Below are 21,672 nucleotides of genomic sequence, written 5' to 3'. Positions count from 1 at the left end.
GCAAAATGGAATAATTGATCAAAATTTACATAATTTATATAAAATTCACTTTATATTAAATTGGATATATCTAAAACAATTTAAATTTTTATTACATTGATTGCCTCAATTTAGAATATCACTTTCATTTATTAAAAATTTAAATATTATTTTCTTATTATTATAATTTTATTTTTATACTTTTATTTCATCAATTAAAATATTAAAATATTCTACACTTTCATTTCAAATGATTAAATAATATTTGAAAATATGTATTTTTAATATTAATTTAATTATAATATAATTATTAATAATATTAAATTGATAGAATTATAAAATGTGATAAAAATAATTTTTTTAAATATTAATTTAATTATATTTTTTTATTATATAAAAAATAGATGATTAATATAATGTGGAGATAGAATTTAGATAGAACAGACAAATGTAAAGAAATGTTGATATTGACTAATTTAAAAAATGAATTTGACCAAACTAATGAAAATCCTCTCACAGTAGAATTTAGTGCCTATTAAAAAAAGGAGTTTGTGTATTTAAAAAGAGTGTCATCTTATTGTTATAATTTTTTAAAAATTTTTATATAAAATATTATAAACAACCTATTTTTAAAAAATTTAATTTAATTTATTTAAATTTTAAAATAATATTAATATTAAAAAATAATAGTTTATTTAATTTTTATCTTTCATTTAAAATATCTCATTCCATCTCTAAATCTAAATCAGCCAATTTTTAATTTTCTAATAGGATTTGAAAAAGAGGCAAAAAGATAATTACTTATAAACATTGCTCTAAGATAATGGAATGAGAAATATTTGTAGGGTGTGAACACACAGCATTTAAAAAATTAAATAAATTTGAAATTTATATTATTTTTTTAATGACAGACCCCAATTTTTTTCCAAAAGAAATACAATTTTCCTAATGGGATTATTAACGGAAGATCAAACTTATGGAGGTGTAAATCGCAATTGGAAATTATTAGTACAGCCATGTACACGTAGAACAAACAAATTGACATGGTATATAATATAAAAATAAATAATAAAAAATCCCCCAATAAAGAGGGAAAAAATATTTATAAAAAGAAACTTTTAAAAATAAAATAAAAAATAAAAAAAAGCTCATGTAGTCCTCCATTGCAGCTCGATCTGTATACGTCCATTCTTGGAGTCTATAAGATGGTACTTCTCGTTGATTCGTTTGTTGGAAACGACATCCGACAGATTGATATCGATGTAACCCAGTGATTCCTGTTTCAAGATAACAGGCCACTCGTCTAAGCACAAAAACTAAACAGGAAAAACTTCGTTTATATCGAAGAAAAGGAGGTAATTTTTTTTTTTTTTTTACAAAAATGTTGTCAATTTGTAATAGAGGAGTATTGTTGAAAAATAAATAAAAAATTGTCTTTTATCATTTTCTTGAAGGAGAAAATATATATATATATATATATATATAAAAGCATCTGCATCGCCAACCTTAGGATGCAGCAGGCCTATTCTCGATGAGCTGCTGCTGACAACTTCTACATGCATTCTATCATTAATGGGAGGCTCATCCAGCGGAAAGGAGAACTCCTCTTCCCACCTTGGATCTCTGTTCTTCTTTACGTGCTGTACCAGAATAAGAAAAATTCGGATCATAATCCATAGAATTATGAGGCAGCAACCAACCCATACAGTTCTCGAGGTGAAAGTTATTAACTTGTAGGAACATTGCTTCACTTCAAAAACTAGAGAGGCAACATGAAACAGAGTTGAATCATATGAACAAAAAAATATATAAATGGTCTATTATCTTCATACCTTAGTCCTTTTCTCTTCTCCTCTGAAAAGAATCCGTACGTAGGGATTAGTGTGGTGCTTCCCTTCAACGTCTTGAGCTTCATGAACTATAACTACCAGCACCCCTCCACCAGCAGGAGTTCCCTCTGGCGCCTTCTGTACTGTCATAGTTTCTTCGAAACCTTTTGTTAAGTCTTCCTCTTTGAAAGGCTTATATGTCAATTCCACCACAAGCTGCCCACGTGATTTATCATTTGAAACATCGTTTAAGTCCATATTTCTAAGGAGGTCCAAAGTCATAACTTTCAGCTCCTCGGGGGATAGTTCTTTCAGAGGGACTACAGTCATACCCATCTTGTCATGTTTGCCAACCTACGGAAAGTGAATTATAAGCTTCAGAAGCATGGCATGAAACAGGAAAAACAACTTCTGTCCAAATATTTTTAATTGTTCACCTGCTCCCAATCATAGACACGAATCTCTAAAGACTGGGTTTGTGGATCTTTAACAACGATATTGAACTCCTCATTCCATTCAGGGTTCAAGTTTTTGTGCTTCACAGTGGTCTTCTTTGCTGGAAGTTTATCTTCAGTGAGCTTTAGTTTCACATAAGGGTCTGATGCACCTAGAAGATCTTTCTTCTTTAGTTTCATGCCCCTCACTACCTTCACGTGGAGAATTCCGACTGGCCTTTTTAAGGCTCTTTAAAATTCCAATATTTTTGTTAGCCAAATCATATAATTGGCAATCTGAAGACATACAATCATAGAAAACAATGCAAAAACCTACTTTGTTGGATCCAAAATAGGCACTTCCAGGGTTTGGGGCCATAGATACATTTTTGCGACCTGATCTTTTATGAGCTCCTGCAGAAAAATCACTTCTGAAACCGTTAAAATCATATATGATACCAAATAGTACTTATTTTAGTAGCTGTGATGGATGAGCAAAATCTTCACTAGGCAGGCACAATGTCCACACGTTCATCTATCTATGACTTGAAACACAAATTCTCCATGCAAGTAAGGAACTCGTCCCTGCTCAAGCGGAAGGAACTAGAAAATGTTGACGCTAATTTTTATCCCAAGTTCTGGGATCGCAAAAAGGAGAAGAAGAGGTCATGGGGAGGACTAAACGAAATGGAAACCGTAAAGTTTTGTACCTGGACAAACCTGTAGAGGCCAGGTATTGACATAAGATCGGCCCCAATAAGCTTTAGTCCAAAGTCAACATGCGGCTGCAAAATGAAGAAAACATAATCAGGAGAGAAGGATTCCTCATAGAGCATACCGAATACTAATTGTGTTGGACCAAGATGATTCCAAATGGAAGACCCTCCTGGAAATCCAATTTCAGGATTTTCTGAGCCTACACCAATGGATAGTTTAAAGCGTGGTAAAGGTAAGATTGAGATACATAGGTAGTGTTTCAAAACTACTATAAAATGGCACATTGGCTGAGTTAGAATGCTGCATGGTACTGATAAAGTATTCTGATACCGACAAGCATATTGACCACTCAAATCAGTTAGGAAGAAATAGTTTGGAATGAGAGCATGGAGTTCTGATATTTGAAATTATTTTTTATTGGTAAGCTAAACACACACCCGATGGGATCTGAACCCACAGAATCTGCATCTTGAACTAAAGCTCACTGGGCTGTGGTTTGAAATTACCTCAACACGTTTAAATGTGGCATAAGATTTTCAAAATGTCTATAAAAATTCAAAAAGTGGCTTATACACCACCAACAGCAACGTGATTTTAGTTCTTACATCAGCCAATTGCTGATGGAACTTGAGGCGGCCCATAACTTTATGCAAAAATGGCACGGGTGATTTAGTAAAATCATCAACCAATTCTATGAAAGCAATATTTACCAAACTATATCAGGTTTCCATGTTCCATGGACTTTAGTATGCATGTGAACTGCAAAGTGCAGTAATATAGTCTTCAGACCCATCTAACACAACTTTCCAGATGTTAAAGACAACAGGACACAAGTAAATTCTCAAAGTTTTTCTGTTTTAGCTTTTGGGTGAAGAATCTTGAAAGGAATGGGAATGATTGTACTGTTCTGTTTTAGTTATTTTCTGTTTTAGCTAGTAAGTAGGTGTTCTCATTTGTATACTTCCTGTGTACTTGGGTTATGCCTATTTACTTGAAATAAATTTCTCTTATTAATTATCAAAAAAAAAAAAAAAATCTCAAAGTTTTTTGAAATCACTCAAAATCTTGGTGTCAACCAAGCATTTCAAAACCATCAACAGGAAAAGATTTAAAGAAAAAAACAGGAGCTATCCATGAAACTTCAACCAGAATACAATTTTCAAGTCTTCCTCTTCTTTAACATGCCTATCAGAGACTGACTCAAGAACACCTCCCCACATCTAATTTGATAAGGCTACTTCATGTCTATTTAAGAATCCATGTAGTATCAACCAAGGAAATATATGCGGACAACAGTAAATAACTATACCCAATCAAGCTTTAAAAAAATACTATAACTATAATCACAAACCTTGGCCATGAGAGACACATAGATTTTGGCAAAACAAGGAAAGCTTGGAACCAATGGCTTCAAGGTGATACGTGGTGCAGCAAACACTTGCAAATCCACCACCTGAAATCATCCCAACTGAACAATATTTAGGATCAGCTCCCTGCCTCCCTCCCTTTCTCTCATATCACAAAATCATCCTCACTGAGTAAAACAAACCAATCACCTGGACGGTTGCTTTCAACCCAAATGCTTTAACAGCAACAGTGATATTAGAATTTGCAGCCCATTTTATGGACGGTTCCATAATCAACTCCTTCTCATCAGTGACATAAACTTTCATGCCTGAAATAACAAAAGTTGCAGAAAGTTATACTATAAGAGTTCTGCTATATATAGACATTTTTGCGTACTCCTTGCGCACTTCACTAATTTAATTGGCCAAAACAGTTATTTTATATTAAAAAAAAAAGTGATGCAACTAATCACATTAGTGGAGTGCTCAAAAAGTACGCAAAAGTAACTGCATATAGAATTTTTGATACTATAAACACAAAAGAATTTTCACTTATTTATGAGTAAGGAGGTGAAAAGGTACTCAACTGTGAAAAAAATAAAATAAGACTTGAAAGGCTCTCCATATATACAACAAGCATAAAGGATTTCATAGCTAAAAAGAGAGCCCCCTAAATGTATCCAGAATGCGATAGACAAACCTTGAAAAGTTGGTGGTAGGGATCCTAACGTAAATGCTTCAAATTCAACCGACTCGATTTTATATTTGGGAACTTGCTCAGCAATTATAGGCTTTGCAATGTTCCTTGCAGTCCTGCAAATTGCCTATGAGAAAATAAAGAGTATCAAATACTTATGAAGAGATATACAGAAGCAGTTAAATGCCATAAAAATAGATCAGATGAAATTCAGGAGCAGTTGGACCTTGTCAAGATATGGCCACATATACTCAATAAACTTGTTTATCCAGTCAACCTTGACAAAAACAAACACAATTGGAACATCAAAAAAATTGCGATTTTCAAGACAAAACCCAATTAAAACACAGAATATGTGGCAGCATAATAAAGAAGTTTATGAATACTACTTTACATACTCGATCAAAGTCTGGATTTTTCAACCAAAGTGGTATATCAGGAAACATCCGCTGCAAAGTTTCTGAGTCTTGCTCTGCCAAGGGACGTATTACAGGATCCTGATCAGACAGTGCCGTACCATTCATAACCCGGGAACAAGAGAACTCGAAGTCAGTCAACAAAAATAACACGATCTTTCATAACACATGCATACTGCAGGAGGTCAATAATTTTATCCTTTAGGCATTATATCACCTTTTTCCCTCTTATTTTAGTGCGTAGTCTAATCAACTAAAAAAAAAAAGACGACCAAACTGAATTATCCACATTGGCAAATAACTAACTCAATATACAATATGATTAGTTCACGTGTTAGTAATCCAATTTATTTCTTCTTCTTTGTTCTCTTTTCCTTTCCTTTTGCTTTCTCGACAAACAAACAGAGCATTAAAAGGCTATAACTCCAACTCCGAACCTATATATATAGATGAGAACATACAAAGCAATATATATATATATAAAATGCGCGTTTATATATACATATATATATATAGGAAGAGATAGTGGGGTACCTGAACATCGCTGGGTTGGAAATAGATGAAGAAGAAATACCCAGCAACAAGACCAATAGAAATCCCAACACCAAAACCGCAAAAACCCAATATGGTACTGAAGAAACCCATCCCAAACCTCCTTCCAAAATCCAAACAAAGTTTTCCCACGAATTAAACACCCCCAAATCACAACTTTCTCCCGCTCTCTCTTAACTGCACAAAAACTCCAACAAAGAACGGAAAAAAAAACCCACTTCCAATCCCCTCGAATTCTCCTCAGATCACCAAAACAAACAGGTAAAATAATAGAGCAAAAACATAATATAATGGCTTATTTGTCGTCGTCGATTGGGGTCAAATAGAATGCATAGAGGATGGCGTACAGATGGGTGGCACCTAGCACTGGTGCATCGACGGAAGGACAACGCAAAGCACAAATCTTTATTTTGTTTTTTTTAATATAGAAAGTTTAGTTCTTCTGGTTAAGTTCACGCAATTCCTGTCGAGCTGGCTCGGGAAGAAACAATCAGATGCGTTGCGTACAGTGAGATCGTACACGTGGCCGATTCTCGAGGTCTTAATGGCCGAGGAGTGACGTCAGTATGCGGAACTGCCACTTGGCATCTCGAGGTGCTTTTTTTGGACTGGGCGGTGATTCTGTCACACTGCGTGCTTGTGTCTACCGTCTGCGTTTGACATTGGTTCGAGCTTTGAATGGGCTGTGGGTCGATGGCCCCTTTTGGATCCTGTCGTTGACCGTTTGACCAGAAAATTCCCGACAAACTAAAGAAATAAAAAGGTTGACATTTGTACACTTTGATGAAAAGAACAAGGCTTGGCCCGTATTCACTTGTTTTTTATAAGCCTTTCTTAGGCCCATCTAAATATTAAGACACAGTTTTATGTGTATAAATTATTATTAATTTTTTTTAAGTGGGGCTATTATGAAAAATAAAATTATATGGATTTTAGATGTGTTCCATTTTTTTTAATAATGTGTACAAAATTCAGACAAACTGAAATATAAGAGTAATAATGAGAATTCTTACAGGCCGGTCAGTCTGAGGATCTTCAAAATATAGTCAGTGAATTATTACATGACACCTAGACCATCTATCACATTTCTTGTAAACCAACACCACATAAAAAATTAATTCCATGTTACAAAATCAAATCATGACGGATCCTTCCCTTCTCATCCCCCATTTGGCAAGCCACCGCGTTGTCTAGCTACAGTTTTATGTGTATAAATTATTATTAATTTTTTTTAAGTGGGGCCATTATGAAAAATAAAATTATATGGATTTTAGATGCGTTCCAATTCTTTTTTTAATAATTTGTACAAAATTCACGCAAACTGACATAAAAGAGTAATAATACCCGTACAATACTAATTTTGTTAGACCACGATCAACTACGAGATCCTATGAATGTAATCGCCCTTGAAAGGACGTATGTAGGAGCCGCGTGCAATCGTGGTAAGTGTGGACATAAATAATGAATTTATGAAAGTAATCTTTTACCGGTCATCTCCCTTGAAAGGACGTATGTAGGACAGTAGGAGCCGCGTGCAGGATGTTTTACACATACCCACATAAATGTGAAGAGGTGAATGGTGACATGACATGCATGCCGAATTGGTTCCACAATCATCCATGTTGTCTTTTTATTGTTTGTTTTGAAATACCTGGACCTGTTGACCACTGCCATACAACGGCATGGGCTCAGCAGCTGGGAACCCCCGCCCCCGGGTTCTACCTGTTTTTTGTTTCTTTGGTTCTACTACCCTTCCCGTTTGTGGCATTGGAGGAGATGAGGTTGTGTTGGATCTTAATCTCATATAACTTTTAATCAAATTAATGAAATTATAAGATTCAAACCGATAAATATATATATAAATAATATAATTACTAATTATTTAGAAAAAATTTTAAAGTTTTTTATTTATATATTTCTCGTCTACTTTTAATTTTATAGTTCTTATTTCCTATTTGAAATTTTTGACTTTTTATGATTTCGGTTAGACCAATTTTATGACTTTTTATTTTTATATTTTTATATGTAAAACTCATATTTATTTATTTTTTTAAAAACAAGTATGTCGAGACTTACATAAACTATTATTACAAATATATTCATCAAGCAACAATGCTAATTTTAAATTGTAAACAAACAAATTTGACCTAATAAAAAAAACTTCAACAGTATGGTCCAAGATGAATAATTCCAGGTGGATGCAATGTTTAAAATTCCGTTTTAGTGATTATTTCAATTTAAGTATTGGGTTTAAAATAAATAAAATTTTATTTGAATTTAAAATTTATAAAAATATCATAAAATTATCAAAAAATTATAAAAACATGCTAAAACAGACCGAACCAAGTTGGACTTTGGAACAAAACAGAAGAAGGTGGTCTAATGTATTAGACACCAAAAATTCTGACCAAAACATAATAACACTTAAAACTATGGGTAGATGAGTGAATTCCATGCGAGGAGGTTTATACAAGTCAAATGATGATGTCCCTGGACTTACATCTTTGTGTAGCATTTGATGTTACGATAATAGATAATGATGTCCCATAAATATTAATTGATTATATTTAGGTTCTTATAATTGTTATTAAATATTTTCATATTATTATATTACTATTAACAAATTAATTCACTATTATTTACAATCTATTTAATTAATATAAAAAAATCATATGATACTCATATCCGAAGTAATAAATCACATGAATTATGAACAAAATAATTCATAATTCATCCAATGAAGATTCAACGGTACAGAAAAACGTCAGGGCAATAACGGACGTTAGAGTCGAGGTAGCAAACCCCGTAAGTCAATCTCACCCGACAAAGACCCCGGCGCGGGGGGGGGGGGGGGCGGGCGGAAAAGCATCCACCGCCGAGGAACCTCCTCGCCCCACCTTGCAAAAATCTTTATAATAATAATAATAATAATAATAGCGCATATTATATTAACCCATATATAAAGGTCTTCACCTCCTTTTATTCGTTCGTCCCTTCCTTTGTAGGGTTTTCGTTTCATTCCCCCTGTTTCTTTCTGTGTCTGTAATTCTACCCTAATTTCACAATTCTTTATTGAAATTCACTGATGCATCACGTAATTGTATAGGTATTAGCTCTTCTATCTCATATCGATTGTTGTTTCTTTGTTGCTTCTTGTTTGGTTGATTGGAAATTGTATTACAAATTAAGAACAATTGGAATTTAGGGTTTCGGATTGGGGAGAGGTGTTTGCGCCTGATTCTGATGGTAAAGATCGTGAACTTTTCCTGCTGATCGCTACGTAATCTATCTTGCGGTCAGATGCTGCGGGGTACCCGATCTTGGAGCGCGTGATCGCCCCGCCCGACTACGGGTGGCGAGCGAGTCTTGAAACCTCGGGGTTGGGGCTTTTGTATGGAAACTCGGAGCCGGAAGCGGGCGGAGGCCACCCCAGCAGCGCCTTCTTCTTCTTCCTCCGGTCCCACTACCCGTTCCTCCAAGCGCACACGCCTTCTCTCATCCACATCGTCATTCTCCTCCAAGCCAGCTGCCAACGCCACCGCTCAATCCTCGATCTCCACCCGGTCCCGCTCGGCTGCCTCAACTGCCGTTAAAGCTCACGACCGACAGCCAGCTCCGATGGACTCAACCACCGAATCCTCTGGGTCTCGCCGCCGTGGCCGGAACTCAGATAGAGACAATTCAGATAAGGGGAAGGAGAAAGAGCACGAGGTTAGGGTTAGGGATAGGGATAGAGATAGGGACAGGGATAACGACCGTAGCTTGGGTCTGAATGTGGATACTGTCGGCTGTGGCGACGAAGATGATAATGATAGCGAGGGTGGTGGCGTGGGGATTCTGCATCAGAATCTGACCTCAGCGAGCAGTGCCCTCCAGGGTTTACTGAGGAAGCTCGGGGCGGGGTTGGATGATCTACTGCCTTCATCGGCGATGGGCTCGGCCTCATCTTCGCACCAGAGTGGGCATCTGAAGAAGATTCTGTCTGGGTTGAGGGCCGAGGGGGAGGAAGGGAGGCAGGTTGAGGCGTTGACGCAGCTCTGTGAGATGCTCTCAATTGGGACCGAGGAGTCGCTCAGTACATTCTCTGTCGATTCCTTCGTTCCAGTTCTTGTGGGACTGCTCAATCACGAGAGCAATCCGGATATTATGCTACTTGCGGCGAGGGCACTGACTCATCTTTGTGATGTGCTTCCTTCCTCTTGTGCTGCGGTTGTGCATTATGGTGCGGTTTCGTGCTTTTGTGCGAGGTTACTTACCATAGAATACATGGACTTAGCTGAACAGGTTGGTTTCTTTTCTATTCGTTCTGGATCGGTAGGGAATGAGAGTGACAACAATAAGAATTTGATACTGTACTAAGAAGAAACAGATGTAATGCTGTCGTTAGATGTTATATATTCACAACCATTTACTTTAGGTGGAAGCGAACAAATTTATGACCTTTAAAATTTACCCATGAAACTTATGGAACATTGGTAAGTGTTGCATTGCGATATTCATGCTTCGTTATGATGTAAAACAGTCTCTACAAGCTCTGAAGAAGATATCTCAGGAGCACCCAACTGACTGTTTGCGAGCTGGTGCTCTTATGGCAGTGCTTTCATATTTGGATTTCTTCTCTACAGGAGTTCAGGTAACTCAGCTAGTGAAATTTCAGAGTGTTAAGTTGGTTCACTTTGCCGACAGAGGACGGTCCATTTTGCATGTTGAATCTGCACGACTGATTCTCGTTTGTCACACTCTTTGTTTCAGAGAGTGGCATTATCCACGGCGGCAAACATGTGCAAGAAACTCCCTTCAGATGCAGCTGACTTTGTGATGGAAGCTGTCCCCCTTCTGACTAATCTTCTTCAGTATCATGATTCGAAGGTAATGGCCATGTTTCATATTTTGTGAATTAAACGATCTCCTTCTAGGTTTAGTTCTTTCTCATTGTGTCGAATATGTTTGTCTGTAGGTGCTGGAACATGCTTCTGTTTGTTTGACTCGAATTGCCGAAGCATTTGCATCATCTCCGGATAAATTAGATGAACTCTGTAATCACGGTCTGGTTACGCAAGCCGCCTCGCTTATTTCAACCAGCAATTCTGGAGGTGGACAGGCATCTCTCAGTGCTCCTACATACACTGTAAGTGCAGCAATTAAGCTTTCAATTTTGATGTTATGTAGATTGGAAGTTTCTCGTTTAATTGGGATTAAGGCTTAGTGAAAGATTTGAGTCTATGTATATTGGAGGTTTCTCATTTTGACCTCTGAGGCTTGCAGGGTTTAATACGACTTCTGTCCACTTGTGCGAGTGGCTCTCCGTTGGGAGCCAAAACTTTGCTTCTCCTCGGCATCAGTGGTATTCTTAAAGATATTCTTGTAGGTTCGGGCATATCAACTAATGCCTCAGTTTCACCTGCTTTGAGTAGACCATCCGAACAGGTATTGCTTTTTTTTCCGTTTTACACTAGCTGGACAGGGTCATTTTCATTGCTGTATGGGTATATGAAACATAATGGAATTTCTGCATTTTGACCTATGTGGAACTCTACTTGACTAATACACCTCATGATTCAAAATCTAAATAGCAACATACATTCTTCATTTTTTTCTCCTTGATATTAGATCTTTTTATATGCATTTATTTTATGTTTTTTACGCTTATATCAGAGTCTTGGGACCTAGCTATTACCTTTTAAATATTAATTTTCTGATTTTCAATATACCATCCAGATTTTTGAGATTGTCAACCTGGCAAATGAACTGCTCCCTCCATTGCCACAAGGAACCATTTCTCTCCCAGCTAGCACCAATTTATTTATGAGAGGACCCATTGTTAAGAAGACTTCTGCTGGCGGTTCTGGCAAACAGGAAGACACAAATGGAAATGTCTCTGAGGTTTCAGCTCGCGAGAAATTATTGAATGATCAGCCTGAGCTTCTTCAGCAGTTCGGAATGGATCTCCTTCCCGTTCTGATACAGGTAAGTTTTTGTGCATCTATTGTGTTACTGATTTTTGGTTACTTGGTTTAGTTAGCTGATAGTTGCATTTGTTTACTTGTCGAGCAGATATATGGTTCCAGCGTGAATGGTCCTGTTCGTCACAAATGTTTGTCCGTTATTGGAAAATTGATGTACTTCAGCCCTGCAGAGATGATTCAGTCACTATTAAGTTCAACAAACATATCGAGGTATATGACTGTAATGAATTATGATTTATTGATGGTGTGCTTGCAGCTTACACCATGCTGTGTGCAGAAATACTTATTATTAGTTGCTTGCTCTGCTAGTTTCTTGGCTGGTGTGTTAGCATGGAAAGATCCACAAGTCTTGATCCCTGCCCTTCAAATTGCTGAGATTCTGATGGAAAAGCTTCCTGGGACTTTCTCCAAGATTTTTGTCAGAGAAGGTGTGGTACATGCTGTGGACCAACTTATCTTGGCTGGTAACCCCAATTCTGTTTCTGCACAAGCATCTTCCATGGAGAAGGATAATAATTCTGGCCCTGGAATATCATCACGCTCTAGGCGTTACAGACGACGGAGTGGAAACACCAATCCTGATGGAAGTGCTGCAGAAGAATCTAAGAATCCTGGTTCAGTAAATATTGGATCGCCTCCAAGTTCAGTGGAAATTCCTTCTAGTAATTCAAATCTTCGTATGGCAGTCAGTTCATGTGCTAAAGCTTTTAAAGACAAGTACTTTCCTTCAGATCCTGGTTCTGTTGAAGTGGGAGTTACGGATGATCTTTTGCAATTAAAGGATCTTTGTATCAAGTTGAATGCTGGTGTTGATGACCAAAAGACTAAATCAAAGGGAAAATCTAAAGCTTCTGGGTCTCGCTTGGCTGATAATTTGGTGAATAAGGAAGACTATCTAGTTGGGATTATAGCTGAGATGCTAGCAGAGCTAGGAAAAGGGGATGGTGTTTCCACTTTTGAGTTCATTGGCAGTGGTGTCATTGCTGCCTTGCTGAACTACTTTTCTTGTGGCTACTTTTCCAAGGAGAAAATTTCAGAAGCTAACCTGCCCAAGCTTCGCCAACTAGCACTTAAAAGACTGAAGTCGTTTATCATTGTTGCACTTCCTTCCAGCATTGATGAAGAAAGTGTAGCTCCCATGACTGTCTTGGTTCAGAAGCTGCAAAATGCTTTGTCCTCCTTGGAGCGTTTCCCTGTTGTGTTGAGCCATTCATCTAGGTCATCTAGTGGAAGTGCATGCCTTTCCTCTGGACTGAGTGCTTTGTCTCAGCCTTTTAAGTTGCGTCTCTGTAAAGCCCAAGGAGAAAAATCTCTGCGCGACTATTCATCGAATGTTGTACTGATTGATCCGTTAGCAAGTTTAGCTGCTGTTGAAGAATTTCTTTGGCCCCGAGTTCAGAGAGGAGAGGCTGGTCAGAAGTCCTTGGCATCAGCGGGGAATTCTGAGTCTGGAACTACTCCTACAGGAGCTGGTGCTTCTTCTCCATCTACTTCTACACCTGCTTCCACCGCTCGTCGTCCTTCTACTAGATCCAGATCATCTGTTAATATAGGAGATGCGTCAAAGAAGGATGCATCACAAGAGAAAAGCACTAGTTCATCAAAGGGGAAGGGTAAAGCTGTTTTGAAACCTGCTCAAGAGGAGGCTAGAGGACCTCAAACAAGAAATGCTGCTCGTAGAAGAGCAGCTTTAGATAAAGATGCTCCGATGAAACCTACAAATGGGGACTCTACTTCTGAGGTACGTTCTATTCCTTTAGGTGAATGAAAAAATTGTCTGTTCGTGGGGGAAGGGGAATAAAATAAAAGGCACAGAGTTAATGGTTTAGAATGCTGCTTTTTTATTAGTATAGGTTGTGCTAACAGCTGTTTGTTTTTTCCCTTATCGTGCCTAATGTTAGGTTATTAGTGTGACCTCTCTTTGTGTACACATAAGAGAATTGAAAATTAAGAAAAATTGACGTAAAAGATTTGAAGAAGTGAAGTCCATATTTGCAAAAATTATCTGGCACATGGCATTGATGAAAAGTGGCTTCATATCTGGTATTGATGATTCAGAAATATAACCCCCCCCCCCCCCCCCCCCCCCCTCCCCAACAAAAAAAAAAAAACTAAAGAGACAACTCGGATAAAAAATTATATACATGACAATTTAGCATGTTAATATGAGGTATGCTTAGAAGCTCCATCATTGCTGTTGAATGAGAAGTTCTTATTCCTGCTCGAAATGATTTGTATACATACCATTGTATTTAAAGTATAGTTATGGTTATGTACCTCATAATAGAATATATTTTTTTTGATAGGTAATAAGTAAATTTTAGTCATACGAATGAAATAGGCATAGTCCGTGTACACATGAAGTATACAAAAGAACACTTAAATACATTCTAGATTAAGGAAAGAAAGTTATGAACCCTGTGTACTCGGGCTTTGCCTTTTTACGTGGATCAATAAAATCTCTTACTTATCAAAAAAAAAAAGGAAAGAAAGTTATGAACATTGGTTCCATCAAGTACAATGGCTGAAAACCAAAGCATTAAAGTGCACATAAAAAAATTCTGAAGCTCCGCCATTGTATCTTCGAAACACCTCTCATTTCTCTCCGCCCATGTGCACCACATGATACACAATGGGATCATTTTCTTTTCTGGCTAGCCAAAATTTGTCTATTTCCAAACAGTCCGTTAATAGGTGTTCATCTTTTCAAATAATTCCTTGTATCTGATTTTTATCCGCTTATCAATTAAAATGTGTAGGTATTATTGGATAATTTATTATTGAAAATAGTGACTAACATTAAATAGTTTGTTTGCTATAACTATAAATCTTTTTTAGATAGAGGATGTACCATTTTCAATGGTCACTTTGGTACAATTAAAAGCACCACACACAAGACTTCCTTTAGTGCATTATAGCAAGTTGTGGCATCTTATTTCAAAATTCAATTTGGATATCCTATGGAATATGGGATCTAATAAATGAGTGTCAGGGTATTGTATGAGCTGTAGGCATTTCAACATGCTGCTGCTTCTGGTTGGTTTAAAAAAAAAAAATCTTGGGCAAGGTTAGACAAGGGTAGTTGCTTTAGGATTTGCTTAAAGCTAGGAACTAAGAGATAGGCATTTTCCATTATAGGGATGGTGCACAAATAAAAATGTCTTTGCGGGACTGATAAGGTTGGGGTACTTCTTAATCAGTGTAAATGTTATTTCCGGGACTTGTAATGGTTGGTTAACAAAACTTCTGGGACTTGGTTCTTGCAGACCTTCTACATTAGTTCAAAATATTTCAAATTTCTTTTGTCTATTTCTTTATGATACATTACTTCTGATTCCTGAAAAGCAGTTTTCATCCATTAACATTTTTAAAACTCTCTTGCAGGACGAGGAATTGGATATATCTCCTGTTGAGATCGACGAGGCATTGGTGATTGAGGATGATGAGATCTCAGATGATGAGGACGATGACCATGAAGATGTAGGTTTCTTGATCTTGTATTTTTTTTCTAGCTTTCTTCAGAGGTAGAGGATGCATACTTCATATTTTTTTGTATATGCTACTCGACTAGCGTATGATATGCACAGCTTCCTTTCCCTTTTTTTATTGTTTCCTTTGGGGGAGGGGTTCTCAAATTGGAGAAAGGTGTGAAACTGGCAGAGCAGTCTTCTATTGTATGTAGTGTCGCATGTCGTGGAGTCATTTGCGGATTTTTGCTTATATTATTGTCTTTCTTTTCTTCCAGGTGCTAAGAGATGATTCTCTTCCTGTGTGCATCCCTGATAAAGTACATGATGTAAAATTGGGCGACTCAGCAGAGGATAGTTTTGTTGCTCCTGCAGCAAGTGATAGCCAAACTAATCCAGTGTCTGGTTCTAGCAGCAGAGCTGCTACAGTTAAGGGTTCTGATTCTGCTGATTTTAGGAGTGGCAATTCATATGGTTCAAGGGGTGCTATGTCATTTGCTGCTGCTGCCATGGCTGGCCTTGGAGCTGGTAATGGTAGAGGTATTAGGGGAGGCAGAGATAGGCAAGGTCGCCCTCAGTATGGAAGTTTTAATGATCCTCCAAAACTAATATTTACAGCTGGCGGGAGGCAGCTCAATAAGCATTTGACTATCTATCAGGCTGTTCAGCGACAGCTTGTACTGGATGAGGAGGATGATGACAGGTATGCCGGCAGTGATCTCATATCTAATGATGGAAGCAGGCTGTGGAGTGATATTTACACTATCACATATCATAGAGCAGAAAGCCAAGCTGATAGGGCGTCTGTTGGAGGATCTTGTTCTAATAATGTATCAAAATCTACCAAATCTGGTTCTGCTTCTACTTCTAACTCGGATGCCCAGTTACATCAAATGTCACTTCTAGACAGTATCTTGCAGGGAGAACTTCCTTGTGATCTGGAAAAATCCAATCCTACTTTCAATATATTGGCTCTTTTGCGTGTATTAGAGGGTTTGAACCAACTTGCACCTCGTTTGAGAGGCCAGATAGCTTGTGATGATTTTGCTGAGGGAAAAATTGCTAGTCTGAATGAGCTGGATACAACTTGTGGCAAAGTTTCTTCAGAGGAATTTATTAACAGCAAGCTTACTCCTAAACTAGCTCGACAAATTCAAGATGCGCTTGCACTGTGCAGTGGTAGTCTTCCCTCATGGTGCTACCAGTTGACAAAAGCATGTCCCTTCTTATTTCCTTTTGAGATCCGGCGACAGTACTTCTATTCAACTGCTTTTGGGCTATCTCGCGCTTTATACCGTCTCCAGCAACAGCAGGGTGCTGATGGTCATGGATCAGCAAATGAAAGAGAGGGGAGGATTGGGAGATTGCAGCGCCAAAAGGTCCGTGTATCCAGAAACCACATTTTGGATTCTGCTGCAAAAGTAATGGAGATGTATTCTCGCCAGAAGGCTGTGCTTGAGGTAGAATATTTTGGTGAAGTTGGCACGGGTTTGGGTCCAACCCTTGAATTCTACACTCTTTTAAGTCATGACCTTCAAAAAGTTGGACTTCAAATGTGGAGAACAAATTCTTCCTTGGGGACACCAAATGGAAGAACAAATAATGCTGATGGGGACCTTGTTCAAGCCCCTCTTGGGTTGTTCCCTCGTCCTTGGCCTCCAAATGCTGATGCTTCTGATGGTAGTCAGTTTTCTAAAGTCATCGAGTATTTCCGGTTGGTAGGGCGTGTGATGGCCAAAGCTCTTCAAGATGGACGGTTACTGGACCTGCCACTGTCAACAGCATTTTACAAGCTTGTGCTTGGTCAAGTAAGCTTATTTCATTATGAGACATTCTTACCTTTTCTTGGTCAAAATTAAATGTTGCTATTTATTGTCTACCTCTGTTTTGGTTAAGATAATAACTTTCTAATTCATTTCAGGAGCTTGATTTGCATGATATTCTTACTTTTGATGCTGAGCTAGGGAAGACTTTCCAAGAATTGCATGTCATTGTTTGTCGGAAACAATATCTAGAATCAAGCGGTGATAATAGTGATGCAATAATGGATTTACGTTTTCGAGGGGCACCAATAGAAGATCTCTGCTTCGATTTTACACTTCCTGGTTACCCAGAGTATATTTTGAAACATGGAGACGAAAATGTAGGCAACTTACATTTCTTGAGTATATATATATGTTCTGCATGTCATTTCTTTGGTCTTTTTTCTTTTCCAGTGAAGGTTTATCTGATGCATGCCAATTCCCAGGTTGATATTTATAACTTGGAGGAATATATTTCCTTGGTAGTTGATGCTACTGTCAAGACTGGAATAATGCGGCAAATGGAAGCATTTAGAGCAGGGTTCAATCAGGTTGAGTTCCTATCCCAACCTTCATTGAGTTAGTAATCCAAAGATTGCTATATTTTTATATATTCATGGGCTTGTTTAGGATTTTCTTGCACTTTGTTAGTCAAATATTGGGTCTATTAAAATGTTCTTCTCTATTGAAGTCGATTTCCATTGCTTTTATGTAGCTTGGACTATCTGACTTGACATTTGTTTGTGGAGGTTTTCAAATGCACCTCCAATAGCAATTCATGGAATTAGAAATCTCATTTCTCCCTAATTGAACACCTTTTACCAAATTATTTATTTTAATTCTTCAATTTTAAGAACCGGGGTATTTGGATTTGGGTTTATGTGCTTTGAGTTATGTTGTGAAGGTTTCCTAATGCAACTAAAATTAAATTTTATGCAAGTAAATTCATTGAAAACCTGTTTAACGGCATTGTCCATTGACTAGGAAATAATTTAAACACTCCTCATATACTGATCTAATTTTATTTTTCCCTGTTGCTATGATAATTTTGTACTTGTATTTTTTTTTTTTTATTTGTTCATGCACTTGAATATATTTTTTAATCAGTAAACAACTCATTTTTTTTTATCGGTAACAGACCAACTTGTATTGAACATCACATACACTCCCTTTGAAACTCCACCTGTACACAGCCACAAGCTGTTTCTGTAATTTTTTTGACGATGAGGAACCCTGGAGACCGTGCAAATGCAAATTATGCAACTATATCTTTTACACAGTTAAACTTTGTGGACTTGTGCTTTGCCATTTGTTCTGTATTTCAGACATAATAAATACGGTTCATATTGTCACACTAGTAAGGTTCAAATTCTGCAGGGTGATGCTAACCTGCAGTGCCATTAGGAATTTCACACACTAGTAAGGTTCAAATTCTGCAGGGTGATGCTAACCTGCAGTGCCATTAGGAATTTCACACACTAGTAAGGTTCAAATTCTGCAGGGTGATGCTAACCTGCAGCGCCATTAGGAATTTCACTGGCATACAATAACTTTCAGCTTAATATTATGTAGCCCTTGTGGTTGACTTGTTGATTTCAATTTCTATTTCTTACCTTTTCCTGGGCTGATAAAAAGTTCAGCCTTCTCCTTTCTTCCCCTCCCCCACCTCTTCCAGGTTCTCTCTCTGTTCTATTCATTTTCCCGAATTGGAATTTTCCATACGATGTTAGGTGAAAGAGCTGTAGGTGGTGCCTATGGTGATGGTCATGTGATAAATATTCTGGTGGCTGGTTCCAAGACATACACAGCTTATAACTCCATAAATAAAGCTCAACCAACCAAAGATTTCAGCGTTTCTTCTGCGAATTGTAACCAAGAAAACCTTAATTTTCCTAAAATACCTGCTGCCAGGAAAATTTTCAGCAGCTGAAAGTTCTGTTTCCAACCAGTGGTACTTTATAACGTTCAATTTTTCAAGCATGATTTAAGTCATAAGCCCTCTGCTTTTTTTATTTTTTATATTTTAGAGCCTGGATATTTTTGTGATGTCTTTGAACCTGGCAATGGTAATGGATGGCTAAACTTTGTCTGGGGCAAGGTCTTGTTTGTGGATATTGGAGAACTAGAGGAAAACATCCTGGGGCTTTTCTCCAGAATTTTAAGATAAAGAGTATGGAGTGTTAGATAGAGGCTGTGAGGTGGGCTTTCGTGTCAGTGATAGAGATATATATTTTCTTTTATCGGTAAGTCACTGGTAGAGATATTTAGGAACAAGTATATGAAGATAAACGTTTATCCAAGTGTTGAAGTAAAAGATAATCTTTTAAGATCTTTTGTCCATCAAGCTTTCCATTGTGATGTGTTCAGTAACTTTTAAAAATTCTCTCTCATATAGAGCTTATTTTAGGGTTTTGACTATGACATATCTTAGTTTATCTTCTGATGTGTTTTCTTGATTCTGGATCTGCTCGTCTTTTTCTTCTATATTTGAGTTTCAAAATTTGATCTCATGTTAACCCAGACTTGTTCTGACACTGCTTGAAAATCAGGTCTTTGACATCTCTTCTTTACTAATATTTACTCCACATGAATTGGATTACCTGCTTTGTGGCCGTAGAGAGTTATGGGAGGTAATGTTCTCTTGTTTGTGCTTTTTTGCATTACAAGATATGATTGGAATGTATTTCGTAGAATGTTGTGGTTGTACATTAATTTCTTACTTTTGCAGGCTGAGACACTTGCTGATAATATAAAATTCGATCATGGATACACTGCCAAGAGCCCTGCAGTTGTAAATGTATGCTTCTCTTCCTAGATTTAGAAGTCAGTCCTCTGGAAGTGAACCTTTGCTTGTTTTACATGGTTCTTATGGTGTTTTATGTGATGCTCTTAGTTACTGGAGATTATGGGAGAATTCACACCAGAGCAGCAGCGGGCTTTCTGCCAGTTTGTCACTGGTGCGCCTAGGCTTCCACCTGGTGGGCTGGCAGTCCTCAATCCTAAACTGACCATTGTGAGAAAGGTAGCAGCACAGCTGATTTGGATTTAAGGGATGTCTTTTGAAGTTCTGATTATGATTCTTTGCTATTTGACACGGATTGTTTGAAATCACCCAAGTTGTTTAGTAATTCCTCTTGCATATATACATAATCATAGCAATAATACTTGCTTATCTTGGGTGCAGCATTCTTCAACTGCGGTCAACACAGCAGCCAATGGGACTGGGCCTTCAGAATCAGCGGATGATGACTTGCCGAGTGTCATGACATGTGCAAACTATCTCAAGCTTCCTCCTTACTCTACGAAGGTATTTATAGTCAGTAAATTGTCGAAAATAATAGAATACAAATTGATGTTAATGCTGATCTTTTACACTTATCCAGTTACTATTACTTTTTTTTTTTTTTGGATAAAATAAAAAATCTCTGCTGATTGGTTTAATATGTAATACAGGAGATTATGTTCAAGAAACTACTATATGCAATCAGTGAAGGGCAGGGATCTTTTGATTTGTCATGAGTTTTTGCGACTAACCAACCGAACTATGTATATTGTATCACCGCATTGATTATCTTGCCTGAGATAATTTTGATGTTGGAAGTCAAATAATTGCAACGTCTTAGGCACCTTTCTAAAATAGAGCACGATGGAGGTCAGTTCCTAACTTCTCATGGTGCCTGTATACTCAAATTTTGTTGTTAGGGCCTCTGCAGTTAGTCTTCCATTATACTCTTCCCATATACTGAAGTTTTTCTCCCGGGAATTGTCATTTCTTTCTTCAAAACAGCCACATTGCATTCCTGTCAATGATATTTAAAAAAATTCGCCCATTTACTTCATTAACTGTGTATATTGGTGGTATAAACAAAAGCAGAAATGTTTTCAGGTTGGACCGCCATATTTTCAGGAAGCTGTAAAGGAAATTGGAGAGCACCTTTTCAGCTGCTAGGGCTTGTAAATAATCAGGAACTTTGTATTGTTTTGTTTTTGTTTTTTTTTCTCCTCAATGTTCAACACATTGGTGGTAGGATACATGACATGGAATGTTTCAAGGGAAAAATAAATAATTTTGAAGAATTATTGTGACTGAATTTCTTGTTTTGTTTTCCCCCTAAAGTTTGTCGTGTGCTTTTGTCCCATCTGGATTGTACTAGGTATACCCCTGCCGAACCTTTGTGGGCAGTAATATGGTGTTATAGATGAACCTTTTACGGGGGTGTTGCTAGGGTGTTTGCAGCGTCTAAAAAGTTTTTATTTTTATTTGTTGGGGGGGGGGGGGGGGGGGGGGGGGGGGGGAGCCTAACCATATCTTCTGTTTTCTTGATTCAACCTTGTGGGCGCTGACAAATCAGAGAATTAGGGCTATGTAGAGTTGTTTCTTTCGTTGTATTTAAAAATAAAATAAAAATAAAGCAGCGTATGGTGTTCCTTCCCCTTAATATCGTGGGGGATCAAAGACCTCGTCCC

General features: G+C 37.5%; 2 protein-coding genes across 3 annotated transcripts; one reads left to right on the top strand and one right to left on the bottom strand.

The window, feature by feature from the left end:
• Positions 1 to 942: 942 nt before the first annotated feature.
• LOC122314171 (synaptotagmin-1-like) lies at positions 943 to 6,386 on the bottom strand. The gene is made up of 12 exons (XM_043129586.1): positions 5,953 to 6,386; positions 5,401 to 5,499; positions 5,229 to 5,279; positions 5,006 to 5,129; positions 4,516 to 4,634; positions 4,311 to 4,412; positions 2,953 to 3,027; positions 2,580 to 2,656; positions 2,246 to 2,492; positions 1,812 to 2,162; positions 1,485 to 1,619; positions 943 to 1,256 (listed from the first exon to the last, which is right to left on the bottom strand). The coding sequence occupies exons 1-12, from the start codon at positions 6,061 to 6,063 to the stop codon at positions 1,128 to 1,130; spliced, it is 1,620 nt and encodes a 539-aa protein (XP_042985520.1). The 5' UTR covers positions 6,064 to 6,386; the 3' UTR covers positions 943 to 1,127.
• Positions 6,387 to 8,886: 2,500 nt separating this feature from the next.
• Positions 8,887 to 21,296, top strand: LOC122313394 (E3 ubiquitin-protein ligase UPL3-like). Of its 2 annotated transcripts, XM_043128352.1 has the most exons (19): positions 8,887 to 9,076; positions 9,176 to 10,254; positions 10,493 to 10,603; positions 10,723 to 10,839; positions 10,928 to 11,098; positions 11,236 to 11,397; positions 11,689 to 11,937; positions 12,025 to 12,146; positions 12,246 to 13,677; positions 15,321 to 15,416; positions 15,682 to 17,211; positions 17,325 to 17,546; positions 17,652 to 17,756; positions 19,755 to 19,835; positions 19,934 to 20,002; positions 20,099 to 20,227; positions 20,390 to 20,512; positions 20,659 to 20,857; positions 21,092 to 21,296. In XM_043128352.1, exons 2-18 carry the CDS (start codon positions 9,364 to 9,366, stop codon positions 20,722 to 20,724), a joined length of 5,676 nt encoding a protein of 1,891 aa, XP_042984286.1. In that variant the 5' UTR covers positions 8,887 to 9,076; positions 9,176 to 9,363; the 3' UTR covers positions 20,725 to 20,857; positions 21,092 to 21,296. The 2 variants fall into 2 exon arrangements, with proteins under 2 accessions (XP_042984286.1, XP_042984287.1); XM_043128353.1 differs by having other exon boundaries at positions 8,887 to 10,254; positions 21,080 to 21,296.
• Positions 21,297 to 21,672: the final 376 nt, after the last annotated feature.

Source organism: Carya illinoinensis, chromosome 6, assembly GCF_018687715.1.
Source record: "Carya illinoinensis cultivar Pawnee chromosome 6, C.illinoinensisPawnee_v1, whole genome shotgun sequence".
In the NCBI taxonomy this organism is placed as follows: Eukaryota; Viridiplantae; Streptophyta; class Magnoliopsida; order Fagales; family Juglandaceae; genus Carya; species Carya illinoinensis.
This window is presented reverse-complemented; position numbering and strand designations above follow the sequence as displayed.

Coding starts and splice junctions, on each gene's coding strand:
- LOC122314171 (XM_043129586.1), bottom strand. CDS start 6,063: ATGGGTTTCTTCAGTACCATATTGGGTTTTTGCGGTTTTGGTGTTGGG. Junction 2,493..2,579: donor CCTATTTTGGATCCAACAAA/GTAGGTTTTTGC, acceptor GGAATTTTAAAG/AGCCTTAAAAAGGCCAGTCG. Junction 1,257..1,484: donor TAGGCCTGCTGCATCCTAAG/GTTGGCGATGCA, acceptor ATCTTGAAACAG/GAATCACTGGGTTACATCGA.
- LOC122313394 (XM_043128352.1), top strand. CDS start 9,364: ATGGAAACTCGGAGCCGGAAGCGGGCGGAGGCCACCCCAGCAGCGCCT. Junction 11,938..12,024: donor TCCTTCCCGTTCTGATACAG/GTAAGTTTTTGT, acceptor CTTGTCGAGCAG/ATATATGGTTCCAGCGTGAA. Junction 15,417..15,681: donor AGGACGATGACCATGAAGAT/GTAGGTTTCTTG, acceptor CTTTTCTTCCAG/GTGCTAAGAGATGATTCTCT.